The sequence below is a fragment of the Thermobia domestica genome, unplaced genomic scaffold, assembly GCF_964235325.1.
Source record: "Thermobia domestica unplaced genomic scaffold, izTheDome1.hap1.1 HAP1_SCAFFOLD_284, whole genome shotgun sequence".
NCBI classification, from domain to species: domain Eukaryota; kingdom Metazoa; phylum Arthropoda; class Insecta; order Zygentoma; family Lepismatidae; genus Thermobia; species Thermobia domestica.
In genome coordinates this window covers 76,808-94,892 of record NW_027655999.1, presented here as the reverse complement: position 1 = coordinate 94,892, position 18,085 = coordinate 76,808, and the positions used below count along the sequence as shown (strand labels likewise).

At 34.9% G+C, this 18,085-nt stretch overlaps 1 protein-coding gene across 1 annotated transcript; it reads left to right on the top strand.

Moving 5' to 3' along the window:
- Window positions 1-8,189: 8,189 nt before the first annotated feature.
- Window positions 8,190-13,095, top strand: LOC145676671 (uncharacterized). The gene is made up of 2 exons (XM_081747516.1): window positions 8,190-8,297; window positions 11,209-13,095. Exons 1-2 carry the CDS (start codon window positions 8,190-8,192, stop codon window positions 13,093-13,095), a joined length of 1,995 nt encoding a protein of 664 aa, XP_081603642.1.
- Window positions 13,096-18,085: the final 4,990 nt, after the last annotated feature.

The following is an 18,085-nucleotide window of genomic DNA, read 5'->3' as shown; positions in this document are numbered from 1 at the left end:
AGTCAGGCACGTAGCTAAAATATGGTAATAGGAAGGGGGGTCTGTCACGAAATACTGTGGTTATTTACCAGGGGCTCAATCATTCTAAACTATTTTATTGGCAACATATATTGGTTCGTTTAGCCAAGATTTCTAATGGGGGGGGGATGATATGAAATACTGTGGTTACACACCAGGGGCTCGATCAATCTAAATGTTTTACTGACAACATACCCATATTGATTGGTTAGGACAATAAAATGAGGATATGTTAGTATTTTAATAAGAAGCTATGAAAAATCTCGAGTAAAAGAATATAAAAAAGTATTGAAAAAGATATAGTCTTCCGAAGTCATTCGAACCGTGTCGGGAATTTTGCGCCTGGGAAATTTGGGCCCTACCTCAAGAACAGGGAAAATTGCGCCTGCGGTGTACCTCCACCGGGAAGTTTGAGCCCTGCGAAATAAAAGAACCTATTCGAGCTTACGCATTTGCTCGGAGGGGCTGACATTACAGCATAAACAATCTTTCCCCCACAGCCATGCCATTTGTGATTTATTTTCATTGTGACTATATAAGGGGAGAATAATCTTCAATATAAGCCAAAAGAACACAATGGATCAACGCAATCACTGCTTCTTCCAGATATGATTTTGGGGGAACACTGGCCTCCCCAGAGCTCTCAGAGTGCCCCCTCGGAGGAGACCAAAATAATACGTGTTTAATATAATAATAAATAGAATAGTACCAACAGTGACCCCCTTCCGGAATACTAAGTGTGCCCCCCGGAACATTTTTTCTTAAAGAACGACTGAATGCAATTGTGTGTTTGAAGTGTAATTCCAGCAAGTAAACACACTGTACATAGTTTTCTTGATAATATTACTGACCTGATTTTACATTCACTTTACATTTTCAATTCTATAATTTGTGTCCTGAAAAGCCAAACAACTCGCAAGGATTGTTAACAGAGATATCTGGGTAGAGCCAAACAACCTTTTGTAGATTAAATTATACTCTTTGATTATATTAATAAATAATTATATATCAGTCATTTATACTTTTATTGTAAATTTTATAGTCTAATGAAAAATTGTATTTGTATGGATTGCTCTTTAGTGAACTAAAATTGTATTTTTTTCATTTGTTCGGAATATTATAACGGATGGAGTAACTCACTGAGACGATGAGAGGCAAGCCTAGTTCAAGGGTGAGTGGAAGTTACTTTACACAATACAAAAATAAGTTGAATTGTAGGGCGCTAACATCCCAGTGCAAATATATAGCCGGTGCATTTTCCCCTCTTTTTGGGGTAGAGCGCAAACATCCCAGTGCAAATATATTGCGAGTGCATTTTTCCCTATTTTTGTGGTAGGGCGCAAAATTCTCTCATTCAAGGAAAATATAATGTCCGTGAAGTTGACAAGTCACTTATGTCAGACCCCAATTTCGACTTTAAACGTCGCTAGTGCTACGTTAATGTTCGATAGTGACGCAAATCGTTAGTACTCCACAGATAACGTGTGCTTTTTAAATAATAGATATAAGTCTTCTAACTGCATGCCAACACGCCCACTTCTAAGAATCATCTCAAAAATGAGGTTAACCGTTAGAGCAAGTAAGTGCTCATTAGTGCCATTAACATTAACGTTAATGCCTCCATCGTACGGCCCTTTGAGTAATAACACCACGCTCTTTGCTAGAGTCTCAATGCGTCCCTATATTCTCGCGAACATAATGCGCAATGTGGATGTCCCCTGACGTGCCCAAGTTAGTTACTTTCTTTTGCAACTATTGTTTATCTGTTATTGTTTATGGTTTATTGCTAGTCTGCAGAGTAGTCCTTACATTAATATGCCATTGTCCTTGATAATCATTGCGTATTTACAAGCAATTTGTTATTACTGTTAGAAGATATCAAAAAACAACAGATAAAATCTACTACTTAACGGTTCATATTTTTCTTTTACAGTACATAAACGATTAATAATAATAATAATAATAATAATAATAATAATAATAATAATAATAATAATAATAATAATTCTGTAGTATTACTTTGGAGAATTTAATATATATAGCTATATCTTTTCCTTCTCAGCTTTCAAAAAGTCAAGCTGAAATGGCCCTCTTGCAGGGTGTGTGGCTAGCGACGCTGAAGATGTTTCAACAGTCCAAATGCGCGAAAATCTATTGGACTAGCATTTGGGCTTTTCACAGGAATGCCTTCGAAAACAATAACATGAATTTTCAGTTCCTCTGCCACGTCCTAATAAAACCGCAGTGATGTTCTGGCTATATTACTCGAAGTCTTGTCCATATGGATCATCACCTGGATCGCGTCCATTCCATACAATTGTGGAATGTAAGCTATCGCAGATAAATAGGTGTGTCTAGCATTGACCTTCATGTCTTTGTTCACCTTGCGTATCATCAACTTACCCTCATATCCGAATTCAGTAACAACCATAATGCCAAGAGCAAAACTTTACCTGCACTGACAAATAAAGTTGGTGTGCCTCTTACCGTTAATGTCACGGTATGTGATAGCCGGAATGTGACCATCAGCAGTAAGATAGACTTATGGTTATAGTGACAACTTTATTTCATTAGGAATCCGCCAGGAACTTGAAACTTGAATACGTACGATAACTTAGTATGGAAAATGGCCATTATGTAACCTCCCCATACTCATTGATTTTCGGCGCCATTTGATTACACTCACGCACCTATAAGGTCACATACAACACCACTCCCGCCAGCAGACCCATAGTTCCAGTATGATACGATAGTGCAGCACCGAATAGAATATGATCAGATATAAGTGAACGACCTACTGTATAGACCCTACATCTTTTTTTATTTCATGGACGATGAGCTACTTTCTCCCAAATTTAGTTGAGATCCGACCAGTAGTTACCGAGAAATAAAACACCACCTACAGACACACATACACCTGGTAGGAACCTGTAAGCTCCCGTATACGTATACCTGCATCTAATATACACATAAATTCAATCATTATTGTATGCATTTTTATGCCGTTGTATTTATATGAAAAGCAACTTTTCACTATATTTTATCGTTCTAGCTCTCAATATTTTACCATGTGCAATAATAACGATATTGCAAAATAGAGTGAAACCTGTCTTTAGCAGAATCGAGCGGGACTCGCAAAAATTACCGTTAAAGCAGGTTTCCGCTTAACGGAGATAGATTTCTACTTTTAAAAAGTACGATTGAATTTCATGTCCTTCGATTATGGAAGGTAGTTTAGCAACCCATTCATTAAATATTTCACCATTTAGATCATATGATCACCACAAAATTCGTAAAAAATGCTACCTCATGTATTTTGCATAAACTTTCTAACTATACATTGTATGCTTTGAATTCAGTTTCACCCAAGTTTTCAGCTCCCGTTTTAGCGTATTCCTATAATATAGGGCCCGATATGCGGTGATTTCATGGTTTGGCACTAACAAACCATTCCCATACTACTCCATTAATGTTTTATTTTTCAGTTTCCTTAACTTCTATTTTTATTTTCCCATTACTGCAGTTTTATTTTTCCATTACTGCAGTTTTCTCACCCCTTCAAAATTTCCATTCTTTCTTTAGAATCTCGTACACGATAGTTTTACTGATGTTGAACATCTTCATGATTTGCTTTACATTCAATTATCTCGTTCTCTAGCATGAATACTTTTATCCTGGTGTTAAGATAAAACACAAGGACTTGTTTTACAAGCCATAATGACTGCTGCCGAACCAATGTAAAAATGTAAGTTTAGAGCTGTATTGGTAAAAGTTTTATTGCAAGGTGATTGATCAGGTGTAAAACCGAGAGCTGAGAAGGTCAAGGACAACAATCAAAAGGAAATTACTGTATATTTCTGAGTATTGGTGGGTCAAGGAACACTTTGTTTCCTTAAATCTGGTATGTCTAGATGCTTATGAGATTCCAGAACCATACCTGCTGAGAGCAAGGCAGAGAGGGTATCAGAAAACGCAAATGAGAAACAATGATATGATTCTCTCAAATGTTCTGCACATGAATTTTTGCTTCAGACCGTGATGCATTTCGTCTAAACCTTGCGCAGTACTTTAGGACAGAAGAGTTTTCTTTGGAATTCCGAAAGTCCTCTGAATCCTTCACTGCTTATCTTCACGACACGTGATAGAGATTATGACTCTTGCTTTGTTGCTTCAATTCCTTTTCGCCAGAACCTTGTTTTGTCAGTTTTCTCTTATTTGCCGGCTGTCGGTGGTCGCTATAGATCGGAACAGAAGCATACCTACAAAGATGGCTGGCAGCTGACATGCTTCGTCCGTCTAGCCGAAAATTGTGAGAGTGAATATGAATAGTGGCTGTGGAAGGTCAATACTGTCCAGAAAGATTTAACAGAAGAACGAATTTATCGCAGACATTATAATGTATAAGTTTGCCCTTTCACAGGATGCCTAAAAATTTTGTAAACGCTGTAGTCCGGAACTCAGAATTTTCCGTTAAACGTTTGTATTGCTTTCCGTTGTCCGCATAACATAGTTTCTGCTTAATAAAGGGACTTCTAGATATTTTTACTCCAAACTTCATGGGAACGTGAAATATTTCCGCTTTTAGTAGTAACAGAAACCATTTTGTTCCGGTAATTAATTAATATATAGTTTAGATACCGTTAAGTAAGAAAGTCCTGGGAATAACCTATACAATAATAACGTTAACGTTATTGATACATACTATATTTCAGTCAATTTTTTCTTAACGTTATTTAGTGGTAACAGAAAGTATTTCGTTCTTCTAATTCGTCACTATATAGTATCCGAAAAGTATAGTAACATTATTATTTCATAACAAATGTAAAAGTTTTGAATGGTACATAACGAAAAAATAACAAATATATTGCTATACTTGGCTGAATTTCCATCTTTCTCGTTATTTTAGCGTTAAGTTAAATTAGTAAGCCTTGGGAATAACCTGCAAAATAATAACGTTATTACAATATACTATATACCTATCAATCTTTTCATAAGGTTATTTAGTGATAACAGAAAGTAATTTGCTCCTTTAAGACGTTACCATTATAGTTATCTGATAAGTACAGTAACATTAGTGTTTCGTAACAAATATATGAAGTTACAATTGGTACATAACGGATTGTGTTAACAAATATATTACGTTACTTCCGTCTATTTCGTTATGTTATAGTTATGTTAAGTTAGCAAGCCCTGCGGTTCATATTTTTCTTTTACAGTACATAAACGATTAATAATAATAATAATAATAATAATAATAATAAGAAGAAGAAGAAGAAGAAGAAGATTATTCCAGCATAAAAGTTATCAATTGCATCACACTGGCAACAAGCGACGCATATTTTAACTTCATAAAAATTCGTTTCTCACGATTTTCTTTAAAACTACGTATGATAACATCTTCATTATGTCAAGTTGTTTATTTCAGTGTGATATATGTCTTACCTCTGGACAATATCACAGTAAAACAAAAATTAAATATTAGGAGTACATCGTACTTTTGGACTACATCTCATTAACCATGGAAAGATTGAGTAGTATACACTTTAGGATGTAAGTTTCAGCTTAACTTGCATCATACATTCTTAGGATTACAAAAAGGAAATTTGTTCGTCTGCATTTGAACAAAATTCTTATCACTTTAGTAACACCTCGGGAAATAGAAAGACATATCAAACGTCTGCCGGCAAAGACAGCATCTGGGTCTGATGGGATTAGAACTGAAATACTGAAACACCCAACAAGGAAATTACTGGTCTTCTTAACCTATTTATTTAATGCCATCCTTCAACTTCCCAAACACTTGGAAGGCAGCTCGTATCATCACCATACCCAAACCTGAAAAAAATCCATTTCTCCCGGAAAACAATAGGCCGATCAGTCTTCTGTCACACTTAAGTAAATTATTTGAACGTGTGTTACTCTGAAGGCTGAGATAGCATGTAGTCAATAATGATCTCATACCATTCCATCAGTTTGGGTTTCGTGCACAATATAGTACTACTACGTAACTCGTACGCGTAGTAGATCACTTAACAGTGGCTTTCAAAAGAAACCAACACACCCTTGGAGTATATCTGGATGTCTCAAAAGCATTTGATAAAGTCTGGTTAGCAGGGTTGTTATATAAACTATACACCCAAGGTCTTCCAGATCGTCTTCTGCATTTATTTCGTTCTTACCTCATTGGCAGAAAATTTCATGTGTCTGTTGACGGTGTCAAATCCTGCTCTGGGACTATCAAAGCAGGTGTTCCACAGGGCGCTGTACATTCACCGCTTTTATATACTCTGTATACAGCAGATCTTCCGACCCTACCACATTGCTTTCTCGCAACGTACGCCGATGATACTGCCTTTTTCACGACCAGTAGCTCCCTTGCACAATGCTACATCTATATGCAGCGTCAACTAACAAGTTTTCAGGAATGAGCAAGACGTTGGAGGATTAAAGTAAATACAGACAAAAGCTGTGCTGTTATCCACAGTCGAAGACTCATTCGCGTCCCTCGACATCTTATCTATGAGAAGGCACACATTCCTCACGCCACCCACGCCAAATACTTAGGAGTGACTTTAGACCGTGGGCTAACGTTCGCCGCACATATCAGCGACATAAAGCAAAGAGCTTTACGAAAAATCTCAGCGTTATATCCCATCTTTCGCTGCAGTTCAATTTCTCATGAGGTCCGCGTTCACATACTTAAGATGATAGTTCTGTCCATCCTCTCATATGCATACCCTGCCTGGCAACACGCTTCATACAGTCACCTTCGAACAATTGTAAGTGTGCAAACTAAAGCTGGTCGTATAGTCACTGGTCACGACAGATATACACGAAACAGACAAATTCTGGAAGATTTAGAGCTTCCTACTGTTAGAGAACTACTGCGACATCTTCACAGTAAGTTCTGGTGTACTTTACCCAGACACATTAATCCAGCAATAGCTAACATCGGCACCGAATTCGCTCTACGAAATGTCTATGGCACGCCACGCATTTAATATCTTCCCAGCGTTCGCACTGATATCATCATCAGCTACTCTGCGACAGTTGCCTTTGTAGTCTACCACGCCTAACAAAACAATAGTACCACCCAACAAATCACCTGCACATGTTGTATATATCGTTTATACCATCTAACTCATGGAGTCAGGGGCTTCGGCCCGATACTCTACTCAAAACTTGAAAATTACCGTAACCGTGTTGTTTTGAGACTGGTTTACGAAAATCTTAAATGTGTTGGCACATGTTCTTATTGAGAAGTTTTGGTCAATGTTAAAAATCTTTTTCTTTAAAATAAAATAGTAGGTACTTTGGCTTAATAAAGAAAATGAAATGAAACCTATCAAACGTCATGCAACATAAATCTTTAGGCCAATGTTCTTGTATTTATGAGTTTAAAATTTTCTTATTAGTCAATGTGAAGTTATTCAAAGTAACAGTGCATAGTCACACACTTATTTTGGCACAAACATTAAAGAAAATTGCATTTCTAGCCAAACATTTAAAAAAAAAATAAGTGGATTTATAGGTGGTCAAATTCGAAGAAAAAGCTACAAACGAACTACCATTTTGTATTAAAAGTAAGGATTTTAAGTATTTTATTGTCGCAAAAATGTATCTAGACGTGACACAAGGTACATGGTGGAAACGTTGAGTAATTACAGGAAATGGGAAGGTCGCTATTATAATCAATAGGTGTTTAGTTTTCCTTAGACAAACGTAGAAAAATTATAACGTGAGTACAGTAACAGTTTTATGAGCGATCATATTATCGATGATAGGGCAAAAGTTAACAAGAAGGAAACAAATAAATGTAAAAAATGAACGACATATGACATCAAGATTGCAGGCATCAAAGGTCAGGAAAAGAACAACAGTGTAGTTACTCAGAAAGTTTATTTTGACATATATATGAAAAGTTAGCTAAACCTTCTATTTGGCAGCTATAATCAAAATTGAAACAAGGTCTGAATAATTTTATTAAAATTACCAAACCGTACTCTAAGTTTAAATTCTTTGAATTTATAGTGGAAATTAGTTCTTTAAATATGTCGGGCGATAACACTATACGAAAAGAAGGCATATATACCTTAAAACGAAAATTACAATTGTGGAGAGAAAAACAGGACCTGTCTTATGATGAACTGTTATACATGAACATGATAAGAATGAGTCAGGGAGAAATAGCTATGATGTTTAAACATAAAGCACAGATTATGGTATTCTTCGATACACTTCAAGAATGGACACAATTCGAACTTACTAGCAATATGCAAGTAAGTACACTCGAAGAAATAGTTATCTGCCATCTCAAAATACGTTTGGCAACATTGCATGCGCTCAAGGGTATGAGGCAGAGCTTCAGAAGATACTACTGCAAGATAGGTGACGTATTGCTTGTAGCTTTGAGTATGTGCCTTCCAGATAGGCTATATAAATAGGCTATGTGTGCCTTTTGTATCTCTTCCTTTCTATCCCTGGCTATGGTTGCGAAGATGTGTTTTTCATGCCTTGCATTGGAGTTGTCATATTGAATTTCAAAGACCCGGCTTCTTCAAGTAGTTATAATAGTAAAGTATGCTAACACAATAAAATATATCTAGTTAATTATACGAATTAATAATGCTGCTCTTTTCTTTTATGATTGGAACCGCGGTGGCTCATTGGTAGACTCTTATTTCTGGTGCTTACCTCTGGTGTATGGGGTGCTTGGTTCAATCAACAGTCAAGTAATTCTGTGGTGGACAATATCGTATCCGTGAGTTTTGTTGGAATACTCCTGTTTCCTCCCACTTTTCATTCCATCGATTCTTTTATCATCATTTACTTGCCTTGATAATCTGTTTCCCTTAGCCTAAAATGCCTAATCATGGAACGTTCAACTCAAAGATTTCATTTCATTTCATTTTTTTTTACCATGGATGTCCACAACGTCCAGCAACAAGATCTTTCACTAGCATGCATATGTCAATAGTATTTTGTACATATATGGAAATAATTGCATACAAAAATACTGGTTGGATGAAACTGTGCTAAACAAGTGAAATCTTATTTAATATTTTCATATACGAGATTTTTTCCAATAACTTCTTTTTATTTACTGAATCTAAGGCATTTTTGTTAATGTGTACTTATCCAGGCAGGCATATTACAAATATATTGTGTTTTTCATGTATTTTATTTCAGATTTTTAACAGGAGAGACAAGAAACTCAGGAATAATAAAGAAAGGATCTTTGGTAATACAAACACCAGGTAATCAGTTAGTTCGCGAATTTCTGGAAAATTTGTTTATTTAAATTGCCCACACCCATTTTCAAATGTTTAAAATAACCCAATCTTTATATGTGGCAGAAGTCTCATGTAATCTCATACGATGCTTGAGATGAACGTTTTCTTTCAGTTATTAGTACGGACAAAACACCAAGGACAAATATAATGTCTATGCCTAATTTACTCTGTTGTTTTAATCCATTATCCTCACGTGATGATTAAAATGTATTAGTTATCTTCAAATTATAATTTTAAAAAAAAGTTATTTACCAAAGTTTAGAGCAACAAATTCAACTTTACAAAAGGATTTATTTAGAGAAGACATGATTTTTTTCCAAATAATATTTTTTGCATTTTTCAGTTTTCTGTATATTTTTGTTTTAGTAACAAAGGTAATGTATTATAGTCCGCGTCATCCAAATTGGCGTGTAGCATCAGCCAATAAGCTCGCAGTGCGCTGTTACTAAACCTTCAGGGGTCCACAAACACGAACAAAATCAATTATGAATAATTAGATTTCTTCCTGAAGGTTTAGTAACAGCGCACTGCGAGCTTATTGGCTGATGCAACACGCCAATTCGGGTAACGCAGACTACAGTTCTTCCTTGAAAAGAGAAGAAATGGAACACTCTATATCTTGGAATATGTTAATCATTTAAATAACATGGAAGTAACTTGTTTATCTTTTGCTAGTGAAAAAAAAATAAAACTCTGGTTTAGTAAAAAAAATAATGTTATTATTTTATTTAAAAATGGTTAAGGCTTGTAAATCTTAACAAACACGCAAAGAGTGAAAAGTGTGAAGTTGAAATAGGATGTCAACTTAGGTTCTGAGCCCGCCATAATCAAGTACGTTATTCATAACCCACTGGTCTAAATTCAAAATTGCATTCATCATTCAATTTTTGAATATATTATGTTTCGGTTATATGTATAATTGTATATGTATGTAACCCATAAATATTGCCAGATATTTTCGAAAAAGAAAGAAAAGAAAAAAACATTTTACATTCTGTGTATAAAATGTTGACTTCAAATATATCCATGTCAGTGATAAGATTTTATATGTTTTCTTCAAATAAAACAGTATTATCCAGATGTGACTTCACTTGATCATGATAAGCGTACATGCTAGTGATTTGTGTTTTAGTCGGTGTTCCATACATTTGGTATGGTTGTGCATTAGGCTTGTCGAACAGTAATTGCTATAAGCACAGAAAGGTATAAAAAGATTAAATACCGGTACTCAGTTTTGAAGTGTTTAAAGGAAAAACAGTATATATATACAGGGTGGTAGGTAACTCTACCAAAAAAACTTTGGGAGGCGATTCCTTATACGAAATGAAAGAGAAAAGTTCTGATAAACATGGGCCGAAAAACGTCTCCGTTCAGGGTTATGATCCATTGAAAATTCGAAAAATCACTTTTCAAAACTCCCTAACTTTGAAACTGTAGGACCTATCCCAAGCGGTTTAAGGAATTACAAAGGAACTAGTATGTGCTCTATCTAAATATCCATGTTTTACCATCCTCCGTTATCGGTGAGAGGAACTGTAGAAAGGAAGTTGAAGTATAGGGATACTCCTTTAAGTACTAATGATGGTTATGAATAAATGGTTGTTTGGTTATTAAAATTTATTCTTGAGTCTACCTTGTGAGGATGAGAATATGGAGAAAGCTTTGAAAAACTGAAAAAAACTGAAATTATCATATATAAATAATACTGGGAAATTTGTTTCACCTAAGGCTCCGCACCATTATTTAACGCCTTAGCGACAAAATAATTTACTCATACACTTACAACTGAATGTAATAGTACTACTAAACACAATCCTATTCTTAAACTAAGCAAGTGGGTATTGTTATTCATTCATGACTTTTGTTCTTATCTGTGTTTATTTTTGTTTCTTTTTAGGTTAACTTTCTACAGTTTAATTCACAAATGATGCTGGGAATATTGGAGCAAATCTTCTTCGTATTGATCCCCTTCCAATTCTATGGATCACTTAGTTTCAAGCAGAAAATCCTAAGCTATCCTGAGAATAAAATTGAAATCTTCAGTTCCACCCTTATTTCCTATATTTGTACTCAATACTCAGAAGACGCACGACAATTATCAATATTGTATGAAACAGAAGTAGAAAATGCTCTCAACGAATACCTCTTTCGTCTACTGGAAACGTGTTCCATACCTGTATTAACTCAGGATATCAATCAACCATTAGCTTATCCCTTCAAAGAAAACGATGAATTTCAGAGTCATCTCTTCATGTTCATGTTAAGCGATTTCAAGAATCTGACTTATGTACTTGATCAAGCTAAAAGTACATTCTATTGGAACGGAAGAGCCAAAATGTACTTTGTATTTGTGAATAACATTCCACATTCTACTGACTTAAACATTATATTTCAATATTTTTGGAATGAGAAAATTCTGACCGAGGAAATTGCTCTCAAAGAAAATTCCAACAATAATCTTGACAAGTTGCAATTGGTATCATACAATCCTTTTACGAGGAAGATTATGGAAAGAAATATTCAAGCGCCTTCAAGTGTCAAAAAATTCCAAGACAATACTAAAAACGTTTATGGATACCCTTTATATGTTAGTACCTATAACTATAGACCTTACCTGTGGTTGCAACAGAAACTAAACGGAGAACTTGATTATTCAGGATTTGCAGGTAAGTTGTTCGAAACTGTAAAGCAAAGTATGAACTTTACTCCAATCCTCTTTGAGAAATATCAGCCCAGAATGTTAAACCGGGAGCTATCGAATGGCACTTGGATCGGACCTTTGGGTGAAGTGATATCGGGATTTTCGGATATTTGCCCAACTATAATGTTATTGCTTCCTAAAAGAATTAGAGGTGCTGATTTCTGTACAATATTTTACTTTGATGACTTTGTGTTTCTTTGTCCAAAGGCTAGCCTTATACCACAATGGTTGTGTGTCTTTCTTCCGTTTAATATAATAATGTGGTTTTCAGTGTTAGGAATGATAATATATATTCTTATAAGTGAACTATTTACTACGTGGTTGCTATTTAAAACAATTACATCTGAAGAGTTTATCAAAGTTGTGTTGAACTTATTATCCATATTTCTGCAAGGCGCTACACCTGCAATTCCAATGAGAAGAGCTCTGAAAACAATATTGATTTTCTCCTTATTAGGGTCAATTATCATAAGAACGCTATATGAAGCAGCTTTTGTAAGAGTCATGATGAACCCACGATACGAACCCGAATTTGAGTCTTTAGCTGACATTGTTGAAGCACAATTAATGTTCACAGGATTGCCTCAGTTTCTTGCAGTGTTGAGTTCGTATGATCAAACACTCACTACAAGAATGCTCCCAATAAAAATCAGCAAAACATATCTACAGAACGCAGTAGGTAATGTGGCATATCTTAGAGATCGTGTATATTTTGGATTTCGCCTAATTTTAGAAGTAACCTGTCTGAAAGTAACAAATGGTCCTCACTTACTTCACATTTCACGTACTGGGGTAGGTACTGTGCTAGGATCTTTTGTACTCACGAAGCATTCACCCTATGTACCAAGGATGAGTATTCTCATTAGTAGGTTAATAGAAGCTGGTTTCAGTGATAAATGGAGACATGATTCTATATATGATGAAATATCTTCAAAAACAGACATATCCGTTGGTAATGAGCGAGAAATATCACTATCATTACACCATCTTCAAACAGCATTCTACTTACTTGGATTTGGTTCTGCTATCAGTTATATTGTGCTTATGATGGAAATTGTATACAAGAAATCAAAAAATCGTTAATATCTGTCAAGTTTATAAATTTGTTTGGATTATTTCATGAAATGTAAGTGGGAATTAAACCAACAGCTTAATGTAATTCAAAATTACATGTCAGTTTCATGGAAGTTGCAAGTTTATTTGTAGAATTTCTGAATAGAATCTACGCTACTCTCCACAGTTTGCAAGACATAAGCAAAGAAGAAATATGCAATACTTAATGGGGAGAAGTGAATAATGTTTGTCTGCTTCATGGAAATTGAAAGGGATTTCTCCAGTTTAACTCTGTAACCTAATGTTGGGAAAACAATAACTAAATAATGTATCATAGAATTAATAGTAATATCTTTATTGTATCGGATTCTGTCACTCTAATATTGTCCTTAAAAGAACTGTGATGTTTTGTATGGAACCATTTGCTTTAATTTATTATGTGGGATGAATAAAAGTTCATCAGAAAGTATTTAACCTAAAATATCTACGTTTCTTAGTATTCAAATTTGGGTTGAGTTGATTTTGGGTTTAACGTCTCGTTCAGCAGCGAGGCTATATGAGACGTGGATCTACTGATTAACGTGGAATCCGAACCACATCAGCTCCCGCCGGGAATCGAACCCGGGTCTCCCACGCCAAAGGCGCGTATGCTAACCGCTTAGCAACGGAAGAGCTCTTCAAATGAATTTGAAATGTGGTAAATCGCTATTACAGAAATGTGATGAAATTGCCAGTGCCTTGACCGCACTGTGCGCTATTTTAGGAAATTCTGTAAAAGTGAAATTGGACATTAAAAAAAACTTATAAGTATAATTTGCTCAGTACATACACAGTAACAATGTCATGCTGTTTACCTACTTCTGGATTTCTGATTCTCTTATAGTGAGTGATTCTGCTGATTTATTTAGTTTCGTTTACAAAACTCTAACTTGATAAAATAGATATGTGATCATCTTGCAGAGATTTGCGTTAGCTCTTTTTTAATGCAGTCACACCTCTGTTAGACCAAATCTTAAGATTCTTTTAGAATCGAATTCATAAAATTAATCAATGCAAATCATTAGAAGTATTTCTGTTTACAATGTTGTACATAAGAGTGAATTCAAAATTTGTAGTTTTTGGATAGTGTTCGAGGATTATTCTCATGAGGATTATTCTCACTAAACTACTACTAGTGTTTGTTAAGCAAAATAGCAGATACCATAAATACAAACTTAGTGAGGACATTGTCTTGGCGAACTACAACTAAAGTTGATCAGTGTAAAATTTAGTGAACAAAAGCGTATGTTGTTGTTTTCGAAATTATTTTTTCCCTTTTTTCTTTGCTGTTGCACAACTTCACCATAAAGTACAGACAGCAATACCTACTTTTGTTGTGCAAACAACAACGAGCTGCATTTGCAGGTAGAAAGAAGAATAGAAGACCACTGGCACAGAGTGAGCAACAGAATGAAGCATCACGTTCGAACATGTATTACGTTATATTCGATTATGTTCGTACTGGTTAATTGTCTTTAAAGCCCTAACAATGTATGTCACGTAATTTCTCAAAAAACAAACTGAGAATATTGTTCACATTACTACAATCTGTTGATAAATAAAATATTCGTAGTATCTGCAAATATTTTATATTTTGATCCATACAAATCAGGTAATTAATCAATTTATATAAGTAGGAATATTGAATGTGTGAAAACCATAACGGTATAAGCAGCATTTTGGTCAAAATAGGAATGAGTTCCAAAATAGCAACTATATCCAAAAAAGTTCATGTGTGTACTTGTAAAGGGACCTAAGGAAAATAATGTTATTTATCCAAGTTGTTTATAACCATACTTCTCTTGAAAACCTTATCAATTACCCAACTAAATTACTAAACTTGTTTTGCTCAGAAGCAACATTTATGCACTTATACCATTACGATTTCCATTTATTCATATAACAGATTTATATGTTCTTTTTCCATGAGTGAACAGAATTGGGATTTTTATAATCAGTAAATTATACAAGATAATTGGCTGGATCCATTTTTGTTACTCCTCTTTGTAACGATCGTAGGTAATATCTCAACATCGCTTACTGTAGTCCTATATTATTTCGATGCAAGAGAAGAGCAATTATGCATAAGGACAAGCAATTAGTGACAACATTGAACCTAAGATATCTCAATAAGATCAGTAGCGTAACTAGAATTTTTCTCAGGGGGGGCAATGAAGGACCCAAGAAAATTTTGAGGGGCCATCTCCAATGAATGAATTTTTTTCATATATATATATATATAGATAGATAGATAGATAGATAGATAGATAGATAGATAGATATAGATATAGATATATATAGATATAGATATAGATATAGATATAGATATAGATATAGATAGATCTATGTGTGTTTGTGTGTTTTCAAGGTGAGTGTTTTCATCTTTGTTGTTCATGATTTTACTTTTTTACGGTGAAAATGTATGAATTTACTACTTGAAACAACTAGGATACATTAATATAATTGATTTCCAATATAAGTAAGTGGTAACTTAATCGTTGCATTTAACATATGTGTGGCTGGTTGATTAACTGGAAGCAGAGAAATATACTTTTACAGGTAAAGAAAATAGCTTATAGGTTCATGCTTCTACTTAAAAGAGGATTTTTCTATTCTTGTGGGCAGCAGCAAACTTATCAACAACTTCTTCAAGATCTAACGATTTAGCAATTTTCTTCAATATAAAGTAATCCTAAGTTTTTCAACCTATCATCAGTCATTGAATTGCCTATATGCCTTCAATCTTTTCAAACATGAGAATGGCCTTTCACATGTAGCACTAGAAACTGATACGGTCACAAAGATTATATCTAACTAGTTGGTTTCTAGGAATGCGTTTTTATAGACGCAAAGATCAACGATATTCACCAAGGAATCAACTTTGGTTTTCTCACGTCTTCAAACAACTTAATTGTGTTTGGGAGGATTTTGAGTTTACATTTAAATATTTCCAGATCACTTTCATAATACTGAGCCATATGCTCCACAATGTTGTAATTTAGAAAGTTTTCACCTTTTGGATGTAGAGTGGTGATTGATCTAATGATTTTGCTACATGATCCAAAACGTTTTTCCGTCTCAGTGATTGCTTTGTCAATAGTAGGCAGAAAAATGCCTCTTAGTATATTATCTTTAGAAAATTAGTTTTCTGCCTCCAGTGAAGGAAGAGACTCATCCAAAATAAATTTGTGATATTTCGATGGAGAATGTCTAGTTCATTTCCATGAGGAACCCATATGGTCTATCTGTTTCCGGTTCTGGAATTTCAGGACCATTTTCTTCACATATCCACAAATATTCTTGATAAATTTGTTCGAATGTTGTTCGTTGAGAGTCATATTTTCCAGGCCACATTTTCGACAGCGCTTGAACTAGTGAATCTACAAGAATCAAACCTTCCGACATGTCTGCATCTACTTAAAATAAGGCAAAGCTCAAAGTTACAGCATGGCAGCAGTCATATTAAATTTTACCCGAAAACATTCCATCTCGTACAGATGACATTTATTTCCCGGATGGAATGATGGAAGTAAATAAATATCACAAGTTCCAGATTTAGTTTAATATCGCATAATAATATAAATAGTTGTTTGGTAGATAAACTGTATTATTAATAATAATAATAAAGTAAAATGTGATGTACGAGGACAAAAGTGCTTACGAGACAAACGTCGCACAGAAACAGGAACTGAACTCTAACAGGACAGTGATTTGCTCGTTCCAGCCCACTTTAAATTATAAGCCTTGCTCTTGAAGCTTAAAGTTTCACTTTAAAGTAAACTGCCAATAATTATCATGTATTCTTAATATTTCAGAAAAATGTCAAAATTTCACGCTCTAAAAAATGGTAGCCTAATCAGTGACGAAACTAGACATTTGGTGCCCAGGGCAAATTTTGCGATTAGTACCCCTTTCATCTATGTACATCTACACCAATAAACACACATATTAGTTTGGTGGTGCCCGGGCAACTGCCCCGGTTCCCGGATTTTGTTTTGATCTGGCCGTAGTTCAATTACTTTTGGTTACTTTTACCCTTGAGCTTTAAAACTGAGTAACGAATGTGCCTTTACGTTATTAAAATGATGAAGTGAGTACTCTTTGAAGCAAAAAGAGGAAATATGTTTTTCTTTCCCTAATATCAAACAGTTACAGCAGACATTTAAATCGGGACTCCTTACAGCAAAAGAAGTATACGTGGTCCTTTTCTTTCTTTCGTTTGTTTACCTTCACTACTTTTTAGAATTTGACGTGAATTCAAATACACAAACACATCACACCCACACTGAATGGCCAAAGCTCAGCGGTAGAACATCAGCTTAAGATTCGGAAGATGTTGTGATTGATCCCTCGTGGATAAATATTTCAACTGAGGAGATTACCAAGATTCTTCCTTGGTGGCCCTATTTACTAATTTCCCTTATTTCTATCCTCTGAGTCTCGAATGTTTCAAAGCCTTAAAATAAATTCAAATGTAGTTGAAATAACGTTACTATCCTGTAGTCGATGCTAAATTAATGTTGTAAGTTTTGAGATTAGATTTGAAGGAGGGGCATGGATTAATCGATGGAAATTACTTACTTAGTGTACGAAGGATTCTTTCGTCCAACATGAGTGTAAAGTTTTACTGCAGTGCATGCTATTTGTAAGTAAGCATCTCTTATTTTAGTATAACTTTCAACATTGAAGCAAATCAGAATGCAGACTGATTTTGCTTTTTTTTTTCTTTTTGTCGAAAACAAAGAAGACAACCAGATAAGGGACAGAGGTTAAAAGGAACGTTTAGATGCTGAGGTCAATGCATGCACCTTACAGATTAAGATAAATTAGATCTTGCTGTACTACAAACAAAAAGAAGCCTGAAGATTTTTGCTCGGAACGCAGACTATTGCAACATACGATATTCTGCAGTTGGTAACTTTGTTGTCGAGATAAGTTTCGGTAGTAGTTTCACTTGCGGCCCACTATTAACTCACCGTTT

Excerpts from the sequence above, each read along its gene's own strand:
- LOC145676671 (XM_081747516.1), top strand. The coding sequence starts at position 8,190 with ATGAGTCAGGGAGAAATAGCTATGATGTTTAAACATAAAGCACAGATT. Across the intron at positions 8,298-11,208 it reads AACTTACTAGCAATATGCAA|GTTAACTTTCTACAGTTTAA; the intron begins GTAAGTACACTC and ends GTTTCTTTTTAG.